The sequence below is a fragment of the Suillus subalutaceus genome (assembly GCF_016647625.1).
Source record: "Suillus subalutaceus strain FC151 chromosome Unknown DFJ58scaffold_175, whole genome shotgun sequence".
NCBI classification, from domain to species: domain Eukaryota; kingdom Fungi; phylum Basidiomycota; class Agaricomycetes; order Boletales; family Suillaceae; genus Suillus; species Suillus subalutaceus.
The window spans coordinates 73,293-92,784 of NW_024540424.1; the positions used below are offsets into that span (position 1 = coordinate 73,293).

A 19,492-nucleotide genomic window follows, 5' to 3' on the forward strand; every position below is an offset into this window, starting at 1 on the left:
GCGCGGACTGAGTAATTTACGTATACTATGTTCTATCTTGCCGAACCTCCCAAATGACATTATGACTCGATCAGTTGTGTCCACAGCCTAGATTTCTTTCAGCACATTTATCTTTTCATATCATCTTTCACCATGCCAATCCTTGGGCTGGCCCCCTCTATCGCTCCAATAAAACCCGTGCATTTTGATATCGAAAAAGTCGTTCGACCAAATATCCTCGCTCTCCATCCTTACCGATGTGCACGCGATGACTACCAAGAGGGAATCCTCCTCGATGCAAATGAAAACGCTCTCGGACACTCTATTCCCAGATCGTTCAACCAGATCCAGCAGGAGCTTTCATCGACACTAGACGCAGACTTAAACCGATACCCTGATCCCTCTCATGATGAGATAAAATCTCGCATTGCATCGCTCAGATCGCTGCCCGGGAAGGACCACGTCTTTCTTGGCGTCGGATCTGATGAGGTCATTGATCTCTTGATGCGAATTTGCGTTGTACCCGCAAATGAGAAGATTCTGATCACCCCGCCAACTTATGGAATGTATTCTGTTTGCGCGCAAGTGAATGATATCGGGCTAGTTCGTTGTAACCTCAATTTGAGTGGCAGCGGGGGAGAGGGCGGAGAGCACGGTCGATTCAGTTTGCTGATTGATAATGTGAGTGTTATATTTTGCGTGGTTTCTCAAGTGGCCAATGACTCGTAGATAAAAGCGGCGGTCCTGGCCGACCCTTCTATCAAGCTTATTTTTCTCTGCTCACCAGGGAACCCCACGGGTACTTTGATTAGTCTGGCAGCTATCAAAGCAATATTGGACTACGAGCCATTTAAAGGGATCGTCGTCGTCGATGAAGCGTATATCGACTTTGCCGGCGAGGGTGCCAGCGCCGTATCCCTAATCAAAGACTATGCTAATCTGTGCGTAATGCAAACTTTGAGCAAAAGCTTTGGCCTCGCTGCGATTAGGTGAGTACTTGTTCATCGGTACCTGTATTAATCATTAATGATTTCCTTCAGGCTCGGTATCGCCCTTGCACAGCCGCCATTAATTCAAGTGCTCACAAACACAAAAGCCCCGTATAATATCTCCACTCCGTCCGCTCAGTTGGCACTCGCTGCGCTAAGCCAGGAGGCAGTTCAAAGCATGCTTTTAAAATGTCAAACGCTCGTAGAGTCACGGAAACAGCTACAGAAGTCTCTCGAAAGTCTTTCTGCCCTCGGTGTAGGAGACGTCATTGGCGGCAATGATGCAAACTTCTTGGTGGTTCCCATCCTCAATAAAGAAACCAGACTTCCTGACAACGTTCGGGCAAATGCGCTTTATACGGAGCTCGCCGAGAACAAAGGGGTTGTAGTGAGGTTCAGAGGGAAAGAGGCTGGATGTGATGGATGCTTGAGGATCACTATTGGGACCTGCCGAGGAGAACGGGACCCTCCTTCGACAACTGCAGAGTGCTTTAAATGTCTATTAACTGCGCGAGGCTATGAATCCTATAGAGTCGACCTCTTCTGGAGGGGTTCACTTGCCAAATACAGACAGATTATTACGTGTCAGTACTTATTATTGACGTGGTACGCGGTATTTTGCCGGCGCCGCGATCTAAGGGCCTACGGCGCAGCGCTCACTGACTTGATCTATCTGGCCTTTTCATTTGCATGCTGAGGATTTTTATTTCCGTCAATTGCCCGTTAGCGCAACTCTCTGGTCGATATTATCAGCACGCTGGACTTCACTGTAATTTTCATCGGGTCACAACTAGAACTCGTCTAGAATGGCGAAGCAAAAGTCTCTTACTCCTCAGGAGATCTACCGAGCACGGAAAGCGCGAGAAGAACGAGAGAAGAGCGCGCTACTGCCGCCGGGATTGTTAAACCACGGCAATACCTGTTTCATGAACTCTGTGTTGCAGGGTGTGAGTTCTGTCTCATTGAACGATGAATATGTTCTGATGACTTGCTCTGTAGCTGATCGCCACACAACATCTATCTCATCTTGTCCTATTCCAGGATATCCCTCCCGCAGTCCAGCTGCCTGCATCAATCCCAGTTGCATCCCACCGATCCCCTGAGTTGACAAATGGACATGGTCTAGCAGGGCATTATGAACGGCCTTGGACCCCCGGGTTACCCATTGGAGATCGGTTTGTGACGCTCTTGCGGCAGGCGTGGGCCATGCAAGATGACCGGCAAAGAAACTACTTGAAGCCAAAGTAAGCGTTGGACCGGTGAAGCAGAATCATCACTCATCGCTTGATGTCAGAGAACTTTTAGCATCCGTTGGCCAGAAATACGACCAATATCTAGACTTTCGGCAGCAAGATGCGCACGAATTTCTCAGACATCTACTTGATGCAATGCAGATGGAGGAGGTTGACGTGAGTGACAGTAAGATTATATCACATGTTCACTTGTTGACATATCGTAGATCATCAAAAAGCGACAACCTTCTATCAAGCGCAAAAAGAGAAAACGCTCTCTTGCGAAGGCACATGCGTCGCCGAACACTGACACTCATGATCGTTTGCATATTGGTCAATCACCCCTAGGACAAGCCGCCAGCGCACCAGATCCTGATCCATCTCCCCCAGCAGAAGAGACGTTAGCGCCGTTTGTTGACATGCTTTTCGGGGGTAAGTTGGCAAGCATTCTGGTGTGTCAGGCTTGCAAACACGTTTCCCATACATACGAGGACTTCAACGACCTCAGCTTAAGTATCAAGGCCGAGGACTATGCTCGCGAACGTAAGCGGGACAAGCTAAAGCAGCTCGCCAAGAAACTGCGCAATATATCCGGAACGGCGCTCAGCGTCATTCCTGTCCAGCGTTCTTCTTCAGTCCCGGCTACACCACATAGAGATTCGACATTGGATAACAGAGAGGTTGTAGATCCTCATAGACGACGTAGCATCGACTTGGCAGATGTCGAGGTGGCTGCTGTGGTGGATAAGCATGCGGACCACGAGACTAACAACGAAACTACTACCGGAACAGATCCATCTCCCCCCCAACCTGAACTACATCTCGAACATCATCCTGACACTACCCTTCATCACCCACCGGAATCTGACAATTCGCCTGCTGCAACTCCTGACTTGCGTATCAACGGGACTCCAGAAGCTGAAACCCCACACAAGGGACGGGAACATGTAGAGATCAGCGAACCTTCTTTAGGTCATGGTCGCGAGAAAAGGGAGAAGTCGGAAAGCTGGACAAAGCTTGGGCGAAGAATTAGTGTATCAGTTGGGCTCACCAAGCAATCCAGGGATGATCGACGTCGCTCGAAAGAAGAGAAGAAAGCCAAAAATGACGCTTCGCATCAGCGTAACGCAAAGGACGACGATTTATACCCTCCATCTCCATCTCTTCACACTACAGTACCAACCGTCCAACCTATCGACTCTCCTGACGTGAACGTTGAACGAGAGCCGACATCTCTTAGTGCTGTTAACGACCTGTTGCAGGCGCAGCTAGCGGCCGTTAAGCGGTCGTGGTCGCCAGTGCAAAAGTCGTCTCCTTCACCTTCAGTCTCTTCCACACCCCGCTTTCCTCTCATCCCCCGCCAACCTGTTCCCTCCATCACAAGCAAACGTTCAAAAGCTCCCAGACCCCCGAAAATGAGTACTGAAGAGGCAGCTTATCTCCGCGACATCCTGGCCGATATCAATCCAGGAGGAGCTGCAAATCCATTTTCTATCTTCAAGCAGACGAAGGACCACTCTAGTGCGGGCCCTTCTACCGCTCAAAGTATATTTTTGAAAATCCCTCAGCTTGGTGGTTTGGAAGAATGTCTGAGATTATTTACCTCGGTCGAGGTTCTCGACGGAGAGAACATGGTCAAGTGTCATCGGTGTTGGAAGATCGCCAATGGCCTCTACGAACCTAGGTCGCGTGGCCAGAATCATGAGTCTGATTCCTGCACTGACAGCGACGATGAAAAAGAGAGCTCAGATGATGAAGATCAGCCCATCCATACGCGACACACCAATGGGAGCGCACATCACACACCAATGCCAAATCGTTTTTCCGATCGTCCCAGGTTGTCAATCTCTCCCTCAAGTTCTGCTACTTCCTTGTATGATACCCCCGATAGCCATGATACCCTCAGATCATCCTCCGGTGACACAACCCTTGATACCTCTAGTGATTCACATGCCATCAAATCTCTACCACCCACCTTGGAGCTGACGAGCGATGATCATTTACCCTCTACATCAACGCCTCGTCCTGCAGCATTCGGTGGTCTTCCTATTCCATTAATATCTACTACCGCTCCGGAGTCGCCGATGTCCATTAAGACAGCCAGGCCCTTTACGATGGGGTTGCCGACCAACACATCCCAGGCTTCTTTGCACGCTCCCACAGCAAAGCACGACAAGGAGAAACACCCTGCTAACACAATGGATAGCGAAGGCTGTTCTGACGAGGAAAGTGGGGCGTCTGCTAATTTATCTGCTTACTCGGATGTTTCTTCTACTGCTGTATCACCGGCAGTATCGCCCAATGTTTCCCAAGAGAACCTCGCAGTCTCTCCAACACCTCGCGCGCCACCACAACAACGTTCAAAGATTCCTGATTCTACGGGTATCCCTCCGTCCAAGAAAGTGATCATGCGAGCTGCATATAAACGCTATCTCATTGCCACACCCCCGCCAGTCCTTGTCATTCATCTGAAACGCTTCCAGCAAATGTCAAAAGTTCCCATCATGTCTTTTTCCTCCACTTTTAAGAAGCTCGAAGATTACATATCTTTCCCAGAATACCTCGACATTGCGCCCTACTTGGCACCCAAACGAGAACAGTATGCGGATGCCAAGCCAGGGCATGTTCGAGGTCGGAGCAAACGTCCCGAGCGGTGCATGTATAGGTTATATGCCGTAGTCGTTCATATCGGGAACATGGTGAGAACTGCATCGATCGAGGAAGTCTACATCTCATTACTGAATCCGTAGCTTGGCGGTCACTATATCGCATACACTGCCCTCCCCACGAAGGAAGATGAACAGACGACGTTATCGGTAACTGGATCCGAGAGCTCGGTTCATGCAGATCGACCACATCGCGACTGGGCGTATATCAGTGATACCACTGTGCGACTATCCTCTTTGGACGAGGTCTTAAAAAGCAAGGCATACATCTGCATGTACGAGAGGATATGAATTGGACTTGGCATCTTTCGTTCACTAGTGTGTTCCCGCTGTCAGCATCTCGCTACCTGGTAATGAATTGTGCTGTAACATCCCAGGCACAGGTGCTGCAGCTGGTTTTTCGCGTATCTTTATCCTTTTTGCTTATCAGAAGCACAGGTGCAATCTCTGTTTTATTTACACAGAATAGAGCTATATAGCTTGGACTTGTAAGCCGGAGGACTTTATTTATAGACGAGACTTATTATGTTTGATCTCTGTGTGTACGTTCACTCATTTGCTTTCAACAAGCAACTGAGAGCGCTCTCGAAGTGCTTTTGAGCAGTTCGCTTTTGGTTTGGCTCAGGTCTGAGTTTCTAAGTTAGTGGTGAGTCTGCGAGGAAGATCTCGTGTCTGAAATACTAGATTACCGCCTGTTACACGAGCTGCAAACCGAAGCTCCAGCAGAGCTGGGCAGAGAGGGTATGGACGATGTTGCCTGACCATTCAATCCTACAGTTACTGTCCACAACGGGAAGGGCTCCTGCGAGCGGGCCGATGCTTATGATGTTGGCAATGGTGAAGCGAACACTTCAACAAGACTTCGACGGAGGTGACACCAGCCGGGCCTTCCCCGGGCCGGTTGATCAGTTAGCATCAGTATTAAAATTTTTGCATTTCAAATTTTATATGGTGGGAAGGTGGTGCACCGTGCAGGAATAGCCGAGGATTAACTCGAGAGTTCGTTCGGCGTCCGTGCAATATTAATATTTCAGGTTAGTCCGAACAACATTAGGTTTGAGCTCCCACAGGAGGCTGTTCCCGCTAGTCAGTGACACTTGACGTGAGTGGTTCAGGGATGATGCGAACGTTCGCCTAGTACACTTGCAAATTTGCTGCTGGTCACTAATCACTCATGATGATCTCCATGAATCGGAACAACGGGATCATCAATGCAGGCTCGTAAAACGACCATGTACACCCAAGGCCAGGGCAGCCTTTGACGGCAAGACTTTCTTTGCCCACTCTGTCTTATCTTCGTCTGCAATATCGACCATGGCACCCCGAAACTCATTGTTGTCATCTTCTGATCTTTCATCAACAATCCTGTTTTGTACCATGAAGAGAAGTATGTCTCTCTTCGCATGATCACCTTATGTTGAGGCTGAAGCCTAAGCAATGCCGGGGTTACTAGTAAGTGTGCGAGCCTGAGAAGATGACTGATTGACATGGCATCTCAACAGGTGCCTTACATCTCATGTGAGACTATGCCAACCGGTCAGTCTTATGACATATATGCATAGCCCTGCAAGTTGTCATCACTGGCTAGATATGCCGTGGGCGATCCTGATCATCATATCATCTCAAAGACATGTACAAAGAATGCTTCCGCGTCACATATATGGCTGGCCTCCACGAGCTCCGGCTCTGTGTATAACACTCACCATTACCCTTGTCCTATCGGATAAATGGACTTCACTCAACTGGCCGGTGAGTTGAAAATAGCTATCATGTCGTGTTCTTCTGTTTATCATCGCTTGGAAGTTGCGGGGTCTCTATCCCACGGCATTGCTATAGTCTGTACCATCTTCAGGCTTGTTTACAGAGTTTGGACGCATCGCATCTGGTGGGAAGATGCATGGGCAGCAATTTCACTCATCTCAGACGGTAGAAGTTTCCTTGCACACTACTTTATCCAGTAAACCAACCACTGTTAACCCCAGTTGTCTGCCTGACATGCATTTGGGTCCCCTTGACAGATAGTCAGTATACTACTTGACTTTTCCCTCCAAGATTTGCCTAACATTTATATCAGTGCCATCCTGGGTCCTCGCAGTGGCTTTAACCTCCGTTTTGTGGTGCACATCACAGCTTACTCATCACGTACAGTCCTGACTGACTTATCCAGGGCAGCACGTATGAGTGTCATTTTTTGCATCATCAGAATCGCCAACCATTCAGACCGCAAGGTCCACATATGGATCACTCATCTTATTGCGGTATCATTTGCCTGCATGTGGGTCGCGCTGCTGATTCAGAAGGTCAACATATGCATATTCCATGCGTGCCAGATGTCCGAGCCTGTGGCAATCTCGCAACTGATCAGTCGGTATCTCTTTGTAATTCTATGGCTGTATGGTCCTCAAATTATTGGTTTCCACAGCGGACGTTATTTCGGATTCTTCTCTCGTCGCAGCGCCACTGCATCTCTTGAAAAATATAGGGCTCTCACGTAGCAGAAAAATATTGGTCCTGTCCTCATTCGGCGCATCGATTGTAATCACTGCCATCACCATCCCCCATTCTATAATCCTCTTCAGGCCCGTGACAGAAACTACGCTCATCTTCGCGCATGTCAAGGTGAGCAACTTCCATTCCTCGCATCCCTCAACAACATCTAACAGACGTTTAGGCTGCGGTCAGTCTTATCATATGTAACATCCTGGTGATCGTCACCTTCGCATATCGCGTATTGTCGAAAGACACATGTGATCTTGACCAGTCTTTCTCATCCCCCGGAATGTTCTCGAGTGTCATCGTGATGTTCCCCCTAAACACGTACACTAGAACATCATTCTATGGACAGGAGGGGACAACCTCGAAACAGATAATGACGGAGCAAACGAAGCCGAAGCCGGATGACGCAAGTATAGTGAGCGCCTGAAGAGGGCACTAACATTGAGGGATAGCTAGAAACATGAAGGATGGCAAGCAATGATCGATAGCGAGGGAAGTTGCCAATCATGATGGCAAGCGCGTTTTTTTCATCTGACTACCTGTACATATGTGTAATCGTGTAACTTAGCTAAGACTGTCGTCCCTTAACTGTAACGCCAAAAGCCAGTGATACTGAAAGCTTATGTTTCAGTATCGCGGACAGTGTTTATGTAGAATCTGGGAACTCTAGTAAGCCAGCGTGCTTACAAATCATTGTCTATCATGCATGATCATATATAAACCACAAACATCAAAACAACTTGCTATCGTCTTGCAAGGGTGTTTTTCTACGTGTAGCTCCTTTTTGCGCCATTAATGTTTCACAGGTCATGTAACTTTCTACACATCAAGATATAGGAGCCTGAAGCAATTTCTTATGTGCCCTCGACGTGGTCTCGGTGGTAAAAGCTTTTGACTACGTGCTCCAAATCTGTCACCTAGTAGTAGTCGTCGTCCACAAGAAAGAAATGCTCTTGGCCGAAGCTGCTATTGGCGAGAACGTTGCTCACCAAGACTTTACCTTGTTCCCAACAAGACCGTACTATCCGATTCAGGTGTGGGGAATGACATTTTGAGCATCGAAAGAAGCACTGAGAAGAGAATTTTGATTTTACCATAAAGCATAGCACTTGGGACCGGGGACCGTTTAGCACTTGAGCCCCAGGCGTTGTCCGGAGATTCCCTAAATGATCAAATTTCCAACAAGTTAAAGTACCGGGTCGCAGCAGCAGTCACATTCGCAATTTTGAAACTCGGTGATTGTGTAGTCTGGTGAGTCTGGTCTACACACAAACAAGAACGGCATATCCTTGTTATGACCTATGAGCGTTCCGCACTCCGCATGGTTTGTGAACGCCCGTAAGCATACAATCTGAGGCCCGCACGTCCAGAACGCGCTAGACTGCAAAAGTAGTCACTAGCTTTGGCGGAGCGCTAGCGATGATCTGTTGTGCAGTACCTTTGCCAGCTGTCGCTGCGGAAGACATCGTAGTGGTGAGGAGTGACATGAATCTCATATAATTGCAATTCAGGAGAGGGCTGAGGTCCGATGTGTTTTTGATATCGAGTCAAAAGCTCTTCAGTTTTATACACGGATATTCACATATCCTGTGCTCTGTGTTGGAACAGATGACAACGCTTCGTTGCACGATCTCTTTCAGCTGGCAAAGCGCCCAAAAGGTTAGGGACTGCTCTCTGGCATTTATAGCTGAGGTGAGCATACTATATGACTCGGCGTTAAGTATGTATGTTGCATATCAAAACGAAAAGATGATACCTTTGTTTCGAACTTGCGACCGCTAGATTGGCATGATTTAACCAGTGCTGCTGCCTGCACTGCTGTATGATGCTTTGTGAATAGTGATGCCGCAGGGGGTTCAGTCGAAAGTTAGTTCCTCGCGACCTCAGGTTAGTAGCCTGCAAGAAGTTAGCACAACGGAGTAAATGGGAGAAGGCATCGGAAGATGAGGATAGAGTTTTTGTCTTCAAGCGAACGGCTGAGGTGGAAATACGCTTCTTGCCTCTGTGCCATGGCCACCGTCTTTGAATCGTCTTCGAAATTCTCGTCGTAATCTTTTCATTCCCCATCCTCTCCTCTCCATTTGCTTCCATTGCACTCGGTTGTAGTAGCCTCACTCCCTTCAAATACGCACAAGGATCCAGATGACACCAGTCCTACTTGCAGCGAGGCGGTGGCCCACAATCTCTCTGTCTCAAGTGAGGCGTGCGTGCTCGCCTAAAACCTCTGCTCCAGCCTCGTCATAATATTTACCTCCAGTGTCTGTCTAGTACATTGATGACTATCTCGTCCCTTGATCACATCTAAGTGAATATCAAAAATGCAAACAAGATGGGACTGGACGTAGCTCAAGAAGAAAAGGGAAATAAACTTATACCTACGCAAGGGGAGTCGCGACCCAAGCAAAAACCTCTTGTCTCCCTTGCGCAATCTCACCCTTCTGACCCGAACTTGAGTACGCAACTCGAAGACGCTCCGTGGCCAGCTCATCTAGTAACTCCAGGTTCTTCGGTGCACTAGTATTCGATACAGACTTCAGGTTCGCATTTTGTGCTATCCGACGAGTACACTGTTTTTTTAAGAATTACATCGATGTTCAACTGAGCAAGCAGCCCACGCAAGAGACAAAAAACGCACGAGTTTCACGCCAAACCACGCTCGCACAGTGATCCCGAGAGGCGTGGATTCTTGCAAAAGTTGTTCTGAATCATCAGCGTCGGTCATGTCGACGACTGTGAGGAACATCTTGATGGCGAGGGAGAAGTCTTCGGAGGTGTAGGCTGTTTCAGCGGCTTGGAGAACGTAGAAGGGGTTCTGGGGTGTTAGGAGTAGAACATGTGAGAGCGCCTGGAAGGAGTGATCATATCTGTGCGAGCAAACAAAATGAATGAGATGTGTGATGGTATTATAGAATGGAGACGCACTGGTTACACGACGCGTAAATATCCGCGAGTTCTAGCCACCCTTCAACGTCCGTATAGAACGTGTCCAATAATTGCACGAGTTCATTCACAGCCTTTTCGACCTTTCCTATTCTCCTCAGGACCGATATTCGTCGCTTCCAGATCGCCTGTAGTGAGAGTAAGCGCACGAAAGACACGTATATGAAAGCACGCACGACATTGGCGGAATCAGCTTCAAGTATATCAGCGTAGTATTTAAGGGCTGTTTCTGGAGGCTCTGTAGCTTCCATTCGGATACCTATGAGACAGTCGACGCGTGGGGAGTTGGGGAATTTGTCGGCAATGAGCTGGAGGCATTGCTATAGAAATGAGGTTGAGCTTAGGGTGAGATAAGTACGCAGAAGGACACACATCTGCTATGTCGAGTCGTCCGACGTCTATTGAGGCCAATGCCAATTGTTCTAAGGATGTCCAGCCTGCAGGAATATCGGAATGACTTAAGTTCAAATAACAGGCGTGGACGACTACGAAATGGCTTGCCGTCGTCTCCCAACTTTTTAAAACTGCTTTTCTGAAGCACCAGAAGTCCATTGCGGAATATATCTTGCGAAGCGCGCGTGTTGCTGGCACGGTACGTAGCTAATCGTTCCAAGGCCGACTGTAAACTCATGAAGGGAAAGACCAATGTGTTACGTAAATTCTAGATTCGTTGTCGGTAGCTGAGTCAGATCCAGGAATTGAAGCGTGATTAAGTTAGACTCTGGCTCTGACGGCCCAACGATTATTTTTTTTGGCTTCAAGTGAGGCAGCCTGTGCCCAAGAATATGGTTCTGCCAGTTCTGCTCACAACACTAGTCCGCTGCCGGGGACGGTTCAACGGTTGTTGGTGGAAGTGACGTTCTCACGCCCAGAAACTCTCCATGGCTGAAGATAACTCCGCGCTTTGCGAAGAACGCATCGCTTCACTGATCAAGCGAACTCCTCTACCAACGCGCGGCAATAACAGACGTGGCACTTTGACGTTTTAACGACCGACACTTTTATTACAGGGTCGTGGTGACTGGCTTGATCACCTGGCCAGATTATTGTTAAGCTGGCTGATCCTTCAAGTTGTTTCAGAGAATGCTGAAATAGAGAGTGTATTATCAAGATCCTCGTGTTGTAGGCTAGCCGTCCCAGTCTAACCTATCTCGACAGGTACCGCCGTACCGGACCATAACCCGCGATGTCGGAGAGCCTGATTCTCATCGGATTCTACTTTATATCAGCGTTTACTCTGGTTCCATCCTCGGAGCGACCTGAATCTGATAGATCCTCATCACGTAACAGGCCGAGTGCGAGGTACTATAAGACGTTGGACACGCACGACTTATCAGACGCAAGTTCTACGCTGATTGGAGTTTAACCCCTATTTTATATTCCAGCATCACATTATGATGCTGGAAGCTCTCACTAGCACCAGGAGTGTTGACTATGGCGCAGGCGTCGTCACAGCCGTAGTGGTACTCGTCGTGTTATACAAGAAATTTTCGTTAGCGGGCAGGAAGGGCATCCCGCTTCCACCTGGACCTCCCGCCCGTTGGTTCTGGAGCAACGCTTTGCCTGCTGTGAAGTGAGTTTTGGCGGTGTTATACAAAATATTAGAGGTTGATGTAGATCGTCCACTCAGCATTGCCTATGCACTGACCAACTTGGTTCGAGAGTATGGACCGGTTGTGTCGTTCCGACAAGGTAGCCAAGTGATAATTGTTATTGGCAGCATAGAGGTAATCTGCCCATACCTTGAGCTTCCTCTGACAATGACCCGTTTACCAGGCAGCCACAGACATCATGGAGAAAGAAGGTGGATCACTGGTAGATCGACCTCGGTCCATTGCCGCGGGTGAGATTCTCTCAAATGGAATGAGTCTCACAATGGCTCGTTCTGGAGAACGCTTCCGGCGCCTCCGAAAGGCAATACATGCTCATTTACAGCCAAAGGCAGCAGAGGCATACCAAGATATGCAGCGCGAGAATGCGATGAATTTTATATTGGATGTGCTGAATGACCCGACGAACCACCAGAAGCACGCACAGCGGTACGTCACTACCAAGGCCTTTTGTGATCCTTTCATAGATTTGGTACCTCAAGGTATGCAGCATCAGTTGTTCTTAGGGTGACTTATGGGAAGTCTGCGCCCACTGCCAGCGCCGATCCCGAACTTGTCCGTGTCCGCAGAGTCGTTGAACATTTCCAGGTTACAGTTCGCCCAGGAGCTTATCTCGTCGATCGTGTGCCCCTTTTGCGCTACTTGCCTGGTTACGGAAAACAACTCTATGAGTGGCATCATGAGGAGCTCGAGTTATTTAGGCAGCAGCTAAGGCGCGTCGAGAGTGAAGTGGTGAGAGGCTCTCTGTTTGATAAACGTATGTGACTTATATCTTGTTGTATGCAGGATCAAAACAAAGCCGGCCCCTCTTTAACCAAGGCACTATTGGAAAACACCCAAAAGCACCAACTCTCTACAGATGAGATGTCTTATCTCGCCGGATCACTCTTTGGGGCGGGATCTGATACGGCAAGCCATGCAACTTATTTATTTCCGCGAACTTACTCCTGGTTCAGACCGCCATTGGAATTACCGCTACTGTTATGGCTGCGGCGTGCCACCCACTGGCTCAGGCAAAGGTACATGAAGAGCTCGATATGGTCATCGGGTCAGACAGAAGTAATGCCAAACCAAAGGGATACAACGGCTTTGATTTCTCAACTAATCTTCGTTGTATTAGTGCCGACATTTAATGATTCAAGCTCGCTCCCCCAATTGCACGCGTTCTTGTTGGAAGCTTTGAGATGGAGACCTATCGTTCGCATAGGTAAATTCGAATTTCGGTACGCTCCTGCACGATGTTGACATGTGCCTCAGGATTTCCCCACCGTGCAACCAAGGATATTTTGTGGGTCAGTGTCTTAATTTGTCGTAACCCACGTTCTAATTCTAGTTTATGTGCAATCAGCAAGGATACTGCATTCCCAAGGGTGCAACAGTCTACGGCTGCCATTGGTACGGTGTTGCTTCACGATGTACAATATCGTTTCGTTAAGCGCGTGTCTTCAGGACTCTTTCTCGCGATCCTATCGTCTTCCCAGATCCTGAAATATTCGATCCCCAGCGCTGGCTTGATTCAGAAGGCCGCCTTAAGGACAATAATATGAAGTTCATCACGTATGGCTTTGGTAGACGGTAAGTCGTGCCGACATCGGTTTTCTGACACTGATCAACGAAGTTCATTTGTCATTAAAAGTGTATGTCCTGGCCTACACCTCGCAAACCACTCGTTGTACATTTCCCTTGCACTTCTCTTGTGGTCTTTCCGCATTGTTCAACGACCCGACGCACCGATTAACACGCACGCTTTCAGTGACGTGGTCACTCCCCATGCAGCGCCATTTAAAATCGATGTCATTCCCCGGGTCAAGGTTGCGAAGCTGAGAGCGATGATGACGGATGGGTGTACGGATTAGAGTGTTTTAAAACTGCAGCTGCCTTTAAAACTAGCACATAATGATGAGTGCAAGAAGGGGCAAACACAACCACAGAATTCGCATTGTAGTTGTTGCTGAAAGTGCTGGTGAATACAGATGATTCGGACACAAAGTGAGGTGAGCACGCTCCATGATCAGCTCTTGATCAGCTGCACTTGCAGCTTCGCACACTTTGTGCACGTCAATACGTCGAGTTGATGAAGAGATAGAGAATACCCTGAGCAACAACCATGGATCACAACAAGACAACTTGAACCATGGTCTGAAGGCGGGCTTTTATACAGCAATAGAACTGAGTAGTAGTCCTGACCACGGTCGAATGATATCTTTGAAGAAAATTGCTTCAAAAAAGCAGTCACCCGCAAGACTTCAACACACTGGTGATAGCTCAACATGCTCGCTCTTTGGAATCAGTAGGAATCGGATGTATAATAAAGACCTAATATTCGATGGCATAATCAGTTGTACCACAATGCGACCGAGTCTGATTAGCGTACTCAGAAGATAATTGATTTGTTTGCATGAAAGATATCCTCCACAAAGTCATCAATTATATCATATCGACATCACCGTGTCAAGGACCCTGTATGGCTGGATTACGAGGAGATGAGAGACGCTACGGAAATCACTGGCATTCAAATAGTACCATTCTCCAGCGACAGAACAGCTATGGGTGCCGTGGTCAAGCAAGATCCTCACGAAGATGTACATACTGGCACAGCTTTCTGAATGGTGGTCCTGGGTCGTGGGAGGTAGGTGAGTGACTGGAATGGTAGAACAAAGAATATTGGCAACTTAGGAACAACGAAGGGGGTATGTATGACGACGGCGATCATGGTGATGCGACGACAGCGAGCACGTTGAGGGTGACAACGAGGACGCTGAGAATGACATCAGTTAGTGGGGAAATGTACGTATTTGCAAATAGAATAATACAACAAAAAAATCGTGTTAGTGAAAAACAGCCGCATCAGAGCTCCACAGTCAAGATCTAGCCGCCCGGGATTGGTGACCTGGGACCTGAACACATGGTCTGCCAGCCAGGGTCTGCCCAGGGCAGTGGCAACCCTTTTGTTCTATTGTCACACAAAGGGTGGTGTCAGTGATTGCGAATACATAAGAGACACTCAAGTTCAGGTTCGCAAAGAAAACGTAATCTGATCCACGGATCGGGCTTACACCGCCATCTCGCGCGCTCCGGAGGCGCTAGTACGACAATGTTCTTGTCGGCGGTCTTGCTTTCTGCCTCCGGTCAACGATGAGCATGATCAAGTCTGCTCTATATCATCAAGTTGCACCGAGATCTAGAGCTGCAAATAGGCGTTGCAGAGTCCTAGTGCAACTATCGGCGATCGCGTCGTACGATCAGTGCATACTCGCTGATAGCTCGCAGAAATAGCAAATATTGAACAGATTGATTTCGATGGATGTCGATAGGATCGGGTCATATGTGTACTGATGGCAAAACGCAAAAGCTTTCCGTCGACAATGTCAACCAATTGCATGTGCTCGATCTTGGCACTCAACTTGAAATTTTTAAAGTCCGCGACGAGCGATCAGATCGTTTGCGCCTAATTGATCACTATGCGTTTCACTTGACCTCGGTACAAAGCCAGCTGTACATTGGTATATATCTAATTGTCCTATTATAACTATGAACACCAGCTGCAGCAAGAGGTGTGGGATCGAGTAGTTCAAGACACTAACCTGTTGTAACTTGGGTACCCCCTACACCTACCGTGACAGCGTGATGACAGCGTGACCGATCATGTAATTTAGCCATATTAGGTAGTCGTTCATCGCAAAATGACAAGTTAAAACGGATCGATTCAACTCTCGCAAAGCAAAACAGACAGCTGCAGTGATATAATGGATGAAGACAAGTATGTAGGCGACTGGAATAGGCTCGTAAAGTAAGAAATCAAGCACTGAGTACAGAAACAGCAGTTCCAACGGTCGTTCGGGCCTTCTTTGATGGACGGGATGGACCAGCTTGTGCTCCAGCGCGTTTGGATCCACGAGAAACTAACAGAGGCACATTCTCCTTGCCGATTTCGCCCGGAGGAATGTAGGAGGGTTGCCAATGAGTCTTTGGGATGCGCGAAGCAGTCTGCTCCAGGTCTGTGAGCCTCATCTCCTTCCAAACGCTTGCGGGCAGTGGTACACCAGTTCTCTCTCTGTCCTGGGACTGCGTATTCCTTGTGCTCCCGGAAGACATGCTCGTGCATGTTGTAGCGCCACACGGCACTGACCGGGACACTGTAAGTCTTCCTTGTGTTCCTGCCAGGGACTGGAGGGAGAGTAGGATAGCAGAGCTCGCACTTCAGTGGGACGTTGCGGCATGGCTGATTCTTCGAGCCGACATCGGCAGACGCGTATCGGAACGAGTGCTGGTACGCACATTTGGTGTCCCAGGTTGTTGCGCCCTTTGCAGGTGTGGTGATAGTAATGGCACACTCTGGTTGCCCAGAATGCCCACAAAACCCGCATGGAAGTGTATTGCCGACCTTGTAGACAGTGTTTAGTGTAAAGTACAAATGAAATAATAATAAAAACATACCTGCTCTTTCAACATGACCTCCTCCGGTGTGTTACTCAGCGCGCGCAGGATGTGTTGACCCATATGATTTCGCATGTTCAGTACACTCGACTCGCACAGGGGACATACGGAGATACGATCCCCTGCAGACGCTCCAAGCAGATTACTTGCTTCCATGGATATCACCGCGGGAGTACCTGTAGATATAAACGTAGAATTAGAAACAGATTTACAATACAAACTCGAAAAACTCACCATCCGAGCGTCTGTAAGGAAATCTTGTCTCGTCGGAAGGAGTGACTACTGCGATTGACTTGAGCGGCACATTCATCTCCACAGCTTTCGCCCATAGCAAGTCACAAGCCACTTGCAGGGCGTCGCGTGAGATTTGCCATGTGCTCTGGCCCCCGTTCACTTGCAAGAACTCGTCCACATTGATGTCATTGCGAAGTCGAATGAACGTAGGGTCGGGGTTGACAGGCTCAACCAGAGAACCTGGGACTGTCACCACAACGACGCGATCTGTGGATTGTGCGGAACCCTGAATGAGTGAATGCGCTGTCACATATCCGCCATCCCATAAGAACACCTGCAAGACGTCAGGTGAAGGACGAGTAGAAACGATGCTGAGGAGTTGGCCGGTGATCTTCGCTGTGGTCCTCGGTGCTTTCATAACTCCTGTATTGATAGATGAGCGCGAAATACCGTCGAGACTTGCTGTAGTTGAACGAAGTACGCCAATGGAAAGTGTCTGAGCTGAACGAAGGATGGTAAGAAAGATATCTCCGACGAGAAATAAGTTCTGCTCAGTAATTCGACCTGCCGACATGTCAATACGCTTGTTGACCTTCGTATAGCCTGCACGGACACGCTCGAGTCGATTCAGCGATTTCGAAATGAAATCCTTGTTGATGACAAGACGGCAGACAGTCTGTTTGTGAATCCAGCGTCGGTTATACAACAGGTAGTCATCAGGAGAGATGCCTGGGCCCTGCGGCAATGGAGGGGACAGTGGATCTAGAGCGAGAGGCTGATTGGACTGAGCAGGCGGGGCATCAGTAGGCGAGTCATCGATTAAGGCCTCTTGAAATGTCAGCATGGCTTCTTCGTCGTCAATCTCTCCCTGCAACTCTCCAGGATCCGCGCTCTCGACATCATCCTGACCTAACACTGTCTCTAAGAATTGTGCTGTAGGTGATGTTTGAATGGGAGGGGGAAGTCTCGGTACTTGACTTGGGTCGCCGAGTTCATCGTCTGTGTTACTGATTCCGAGATACTTGTTGTGTCCGAAAGGACGAAGCATGTCAATGCCAGAGGTAGGAGTGAAGAGTGCTGAATATGCGTAATGAGTGTGATCGAGTTGTGACATTGTAAGGATCGAAAGTGCATCATCATGGCCTTTGCGCCATGACAATGGAAGATCACATCGACCGGAGATTATATCACCCTTCCAGATCTCGCGATTGATGTGATCCACTCCCTCGTGACGAGTGAGTTTCAACCGCCGATGACCTGGATCAAGCTCGGGATGACGCTTGAATACTCCATCGATATCTTTTGCAGCAGCGAGACGGTCGAGAGCCTGGGCATAGGAACAAGCCGAATTGTGTCCACCTATCATGCGAGTGCGCCCAAATAGAATCTCGAGGGGGTCGTCTCCAACGTCACCGAGGAAAAAAGGTGCGTATGGGTCCAGAGACTGTTGCTTCGCGAGGGAGAATACAGCGTTCTTGACCATTGTTTGTGTGTCGTAATAGAGTTGATATGACATGAATGAGCGGCGATGGGCATGGAAGAATGAGAAGGCAAGGTGTGAATAACGACTGAGGTGTTCGAATTGCTGGGCCAAAGAGAGATCGACGCGGATGAAAGGGATCAGGATGGACTCGAGGAGTTTACTGAGTAGATGAATTGATGCGACATCAGCGCGAGTGTCGATATCCAGGGAGAATGAGTCATTGGTGACATGAAGCTGAGTGTGAGAGAATTCGATGATAGCGAGCATAAGCTCAACTGCACGAGGGACGTCTTGAGGGTCATCGGGGTAAAGGAGTTTCGTCACCGCAGCTTCCTCGTATGCTGGCAACCAGACAAGATAGCGCGCGAGCATCATGGAATTGATGACGCGGCCATTATTGAGCACAATGCCCGCAGGTGACCTGATGAGTGTGCAGATACCTAGGTTTATATTTAATTAGTAGCATTCATCAACAGAAAAAAAACATAAACATACGCTTAAATATGTGCTTGAAGTCGAAATCAAGCGTCACTTCACCCGCACCTGTGAACAAATTGAGGCCCGGCATATTGATCAGCGTGCCATACAAAGGTGAGTCAGGAGGTAAAGGTGTCTTGACAAAAAGTTTGTGTCCGGCGGCACGTCGAGTTGCATCGCCATCTGTCGCAAAAGACCAGGCTGGTCCGACAGATGTCACCGCATTACTCGAGTTCCAACGCTCAACAGTTTGCGCAAGGATGCGCTCCATGTCTGAGGCGTCCTCCGTCTTGCAAGTGGGTGCTGCTAGGATAGGGTAAATCTCGTCTTCGCCGAAGCACGAGACACCGATGACAGTGAGCTCCTTTCCGAGATGGACGTGGCCTTCATGGAGCTTCTGCGCGATGCTCACGGCAGAGTCGTATGTACGTAGAACCGGGTCGATAACGTGCGAGTGCTTCCAACAAAGACCTCCGACTTTGTTGAACTTACGGAAATGAACCGCCATCTCCTCGAGTGCGATCTCATCGATCATAAAGCTGACACCCCGCAACGGCAATGAATCTGAGCGAGTGTCGACAACAATTGTTTGGATGTTCTCGTCAAATTGTTCGTTGCGTATGGGACCGATGGTGGGCATGAGAGAGGTGAATGTCGAATTAGCACGAAGAGTGCGGAGGGACGGGATGTTGAGTTTCTGATTCAGCGCAAAAAGCAACTGACGCCCCCCCAGTCTAAAGACCAGGGTTGCGATATCGAAGTCGTCGGCACCATATCCGCGTGGCCGGTACGTACCCTCAAGAGCATCCTCTAACTTGTTAACAACTTCTCTAATGCTGGCACCGTTTCGTAAGGCAATGTTGATCACTTGATGAATGCGAGGGATGTCGTTTTCAGAGATAGCCATCAAGAGGCGGTTGTAATCGTCGAGTTGAGTGAGGGCGTTCAT

The 19,492-nt window shown here is 48.6% G+C and overlaps 6 protein-coding genes across 6 annotated transcripts; 4 read left to right on the forward strand and 2 right to left on the reverse strand.

Moving 5' to 3' along the window:
- The first annotated feature begins 29 nt into the window (after positions 1-29).
- DFJ58DRAFT_147564 (pyridoxal phosphate-dependent transferase) lies at positions 30-1,719 on the forward strand. The gene is made up of 3 exons (XM_041378884.1): positions 30-660; positions 709-968; positions 1,020-1,719. The coding sequence occupies exons 1-3, from the start codon at positions 133-135 to the stop codon at positions 1,663-1,665; spliced, it is 1,434 nt and encodes a 477-aa protein (XP_041237586.1). The 5' UTR covers positions 30-132; the 3' UTR covers positions 1,666-1,719.
- DFJ58DRAFT_816016 (peptidase C19, ubiquitin carboxyl-terminal hydrolase 2) lies at positions 1,602-5,405 on the forward strand. The gene is made up of 5 exons (XM_041391730.1): positions 1,602-1,915; positions 1,968-2,212; positions 2,263-2,377; positions 2,428-4,899; positions 4,951-5,405. The coding sequence occupies exons 1-5, from the start codon at positions 1,775-1,777 to the stop codon at positions 5,155-5,157; spliced, it is 3,180 nt and encodes a 1,059-aa protein (XP_041237587.1). The 5' UTR covers positions 1,602-1,774; the 3' UTR covers positions 5,158-5,405.
- A 1,230-nt stretch (positions 5,406-6,635) lies between these two features.
- On the forward strand, positions 6,636-8,050 carry DFJ58DRAFT_709623 (uncharacterized protein; the record flags this gene model as incomplete). The annotated part of the gene is made up of 6 exons (XM_041383806.1): positions 6,636-6,792; positions 6,849-6,887; positions 6,941-6,983; positions 7,034-7,230; positions 7,289-7,485; positions 7,538-8,050. 6 exons carry the CDS (start codon positions 6,636-6,638, stop codon positions 7,787-7,789), a joined length of 885 nt encoding a protein of 294 aa, XP_041237588.1. The 3' UTR covers positions 7,790-8,050.
- A 1,442-nt stretch (positions 8,051-9,492) lies between these two features.
- DFJ58DRAFT_816027 (TPR-like protein) lies at positions 9,493-10,934 on the reverse strand (the record flags this gene model as incomplete). The annotated part of the gene is made up of 6 exons (XM_041391731.1): positions 9,493-9,929; positions 9,998-10,226; positions 10,285-10,430; positions 10,479-10,622; positions 10,675-10,739; positions 10,804-10,934. Coding segments are annotated over 6 exons (907 nt in total), but the record flags the coding sequence as incomplete, so codon positions are not given.
- Positions 10,935-12,238: 1,304 nt separating this feature from the next.
- DFJ58DRAFT_816033 (cytochrome P450) lies at positions 12,239-13,776 on the forward strand. Its single transcript, XM_041391732.1, is given in 10 exon segments — positions 12,239-12,341; positions 12,395-12,644; positions 12,699-12,821; positions 12,869-12,971; positions 13,033-13,119; positions 13,170-13,199; positions 13,218-13,221; positions 13,260-13,307; positions 13,362-13,487; positions 13,549-13,776. The coding sequence occupies 10 exon segments, from the start codon at positions 12,265-12,267 to the stop codon at positions 13,766-13,768; spliced, it is 1,068 nt and encodes a 355-aa protein (XP_041237590.1). The 5' UTR covers positions 12,239-12,264; the 3' UTR covers positions 13,769-13,776.
- Positions 13,777-15,710: 1,934 nt separating this feature from the next.
- DFJ58DRAFT_734422 (uncharacterized protein) lies at positions 15,711-19,492 on the reverse strand (the record flags this gene model as incomplete). Its single annotated transcript, XM_041386481.1, has 5 exons — positions 15,711-15,977; positions 16,042-16,296; positions 16,350-16,525; positions 16,584-18,506; positions 18,562-19,492. 5 exons carry the CDS (start codon positions 19,490-19,492, stop codon positions 15,711-15,713), a joined length of 3,552 nt encoding a protein of 1,183 aa, XP_041237591.1.

Excerpts from the sequence above, each read along its gene's own strand:
- DFJ58DRAFT_147564 (XM_041378884.1), top strand. The coding sequence starts at position 133 with ATGCCAATCCTTGGGCTGGCCCCCTCTATCGCTCCAATAAAACCCGTG. Across the intron at positions 661-708 it reads TCAGTTTGCTGATTGATAAT|ATAAAAGCGGCGGTCCTGGC; the intron begins GTGAGTGTTATA and ends AATGACTCGTAG. Across the intron at positions 969-1,019 it reads TTTGGCCTCGCTGCGATTAG|GCTCGGTATCGCCCTTGCAC; the intron begins GTGAGTACTTGT and ends GATTTCCTTCAG.
- DFJ58DRAFT_816016 (XM_041391730.1), top strand. The coding sequence starts at position 1,775 with ATGGCGAAGCAAAAGTCTCTTACTCCTCAGGAGATCTACCGAGCACGG. Across the intron at positions 1,916-1,967 it reads TGAACTCTGTGTTGCAGGGT|CTGATCGCCACACAACATCT; the intron begins GTGAGTTCTGTC and ends CTTGCTCTGTAG. Across the intron at positions 2,378-2,427 it reads TGCAGATGGAGGAGGTTGAC|ATCATCAAAAAGCGACAACC; the intron begins GTGAGTGACAGT and ends GACATATCGTAG.
- DFJ58DRAFT_816033 (XM_041391732.1), top strand. The coding sequence starts at position 12,265 with ATGCAGCGCGAGAATGCGATGAATTTTATATTGGATGTGCTGAATGAC. Across the intron at positions 12,972-13,032 it reads GGTCATCGGGTCAGACAGAA|TGCCGACATTTAATGATTCA; the intron begins GTAATGCCAAAC and ends TCGTTGTATTAG. Across the intron at positions 13,488-13,548 it reads ACGTATGGCTTTGGTAGACG|TGTATGTCCTGGCCTACACC; the intron begins GTAAGTCGTGCC and ends TGTCATTAAAAG.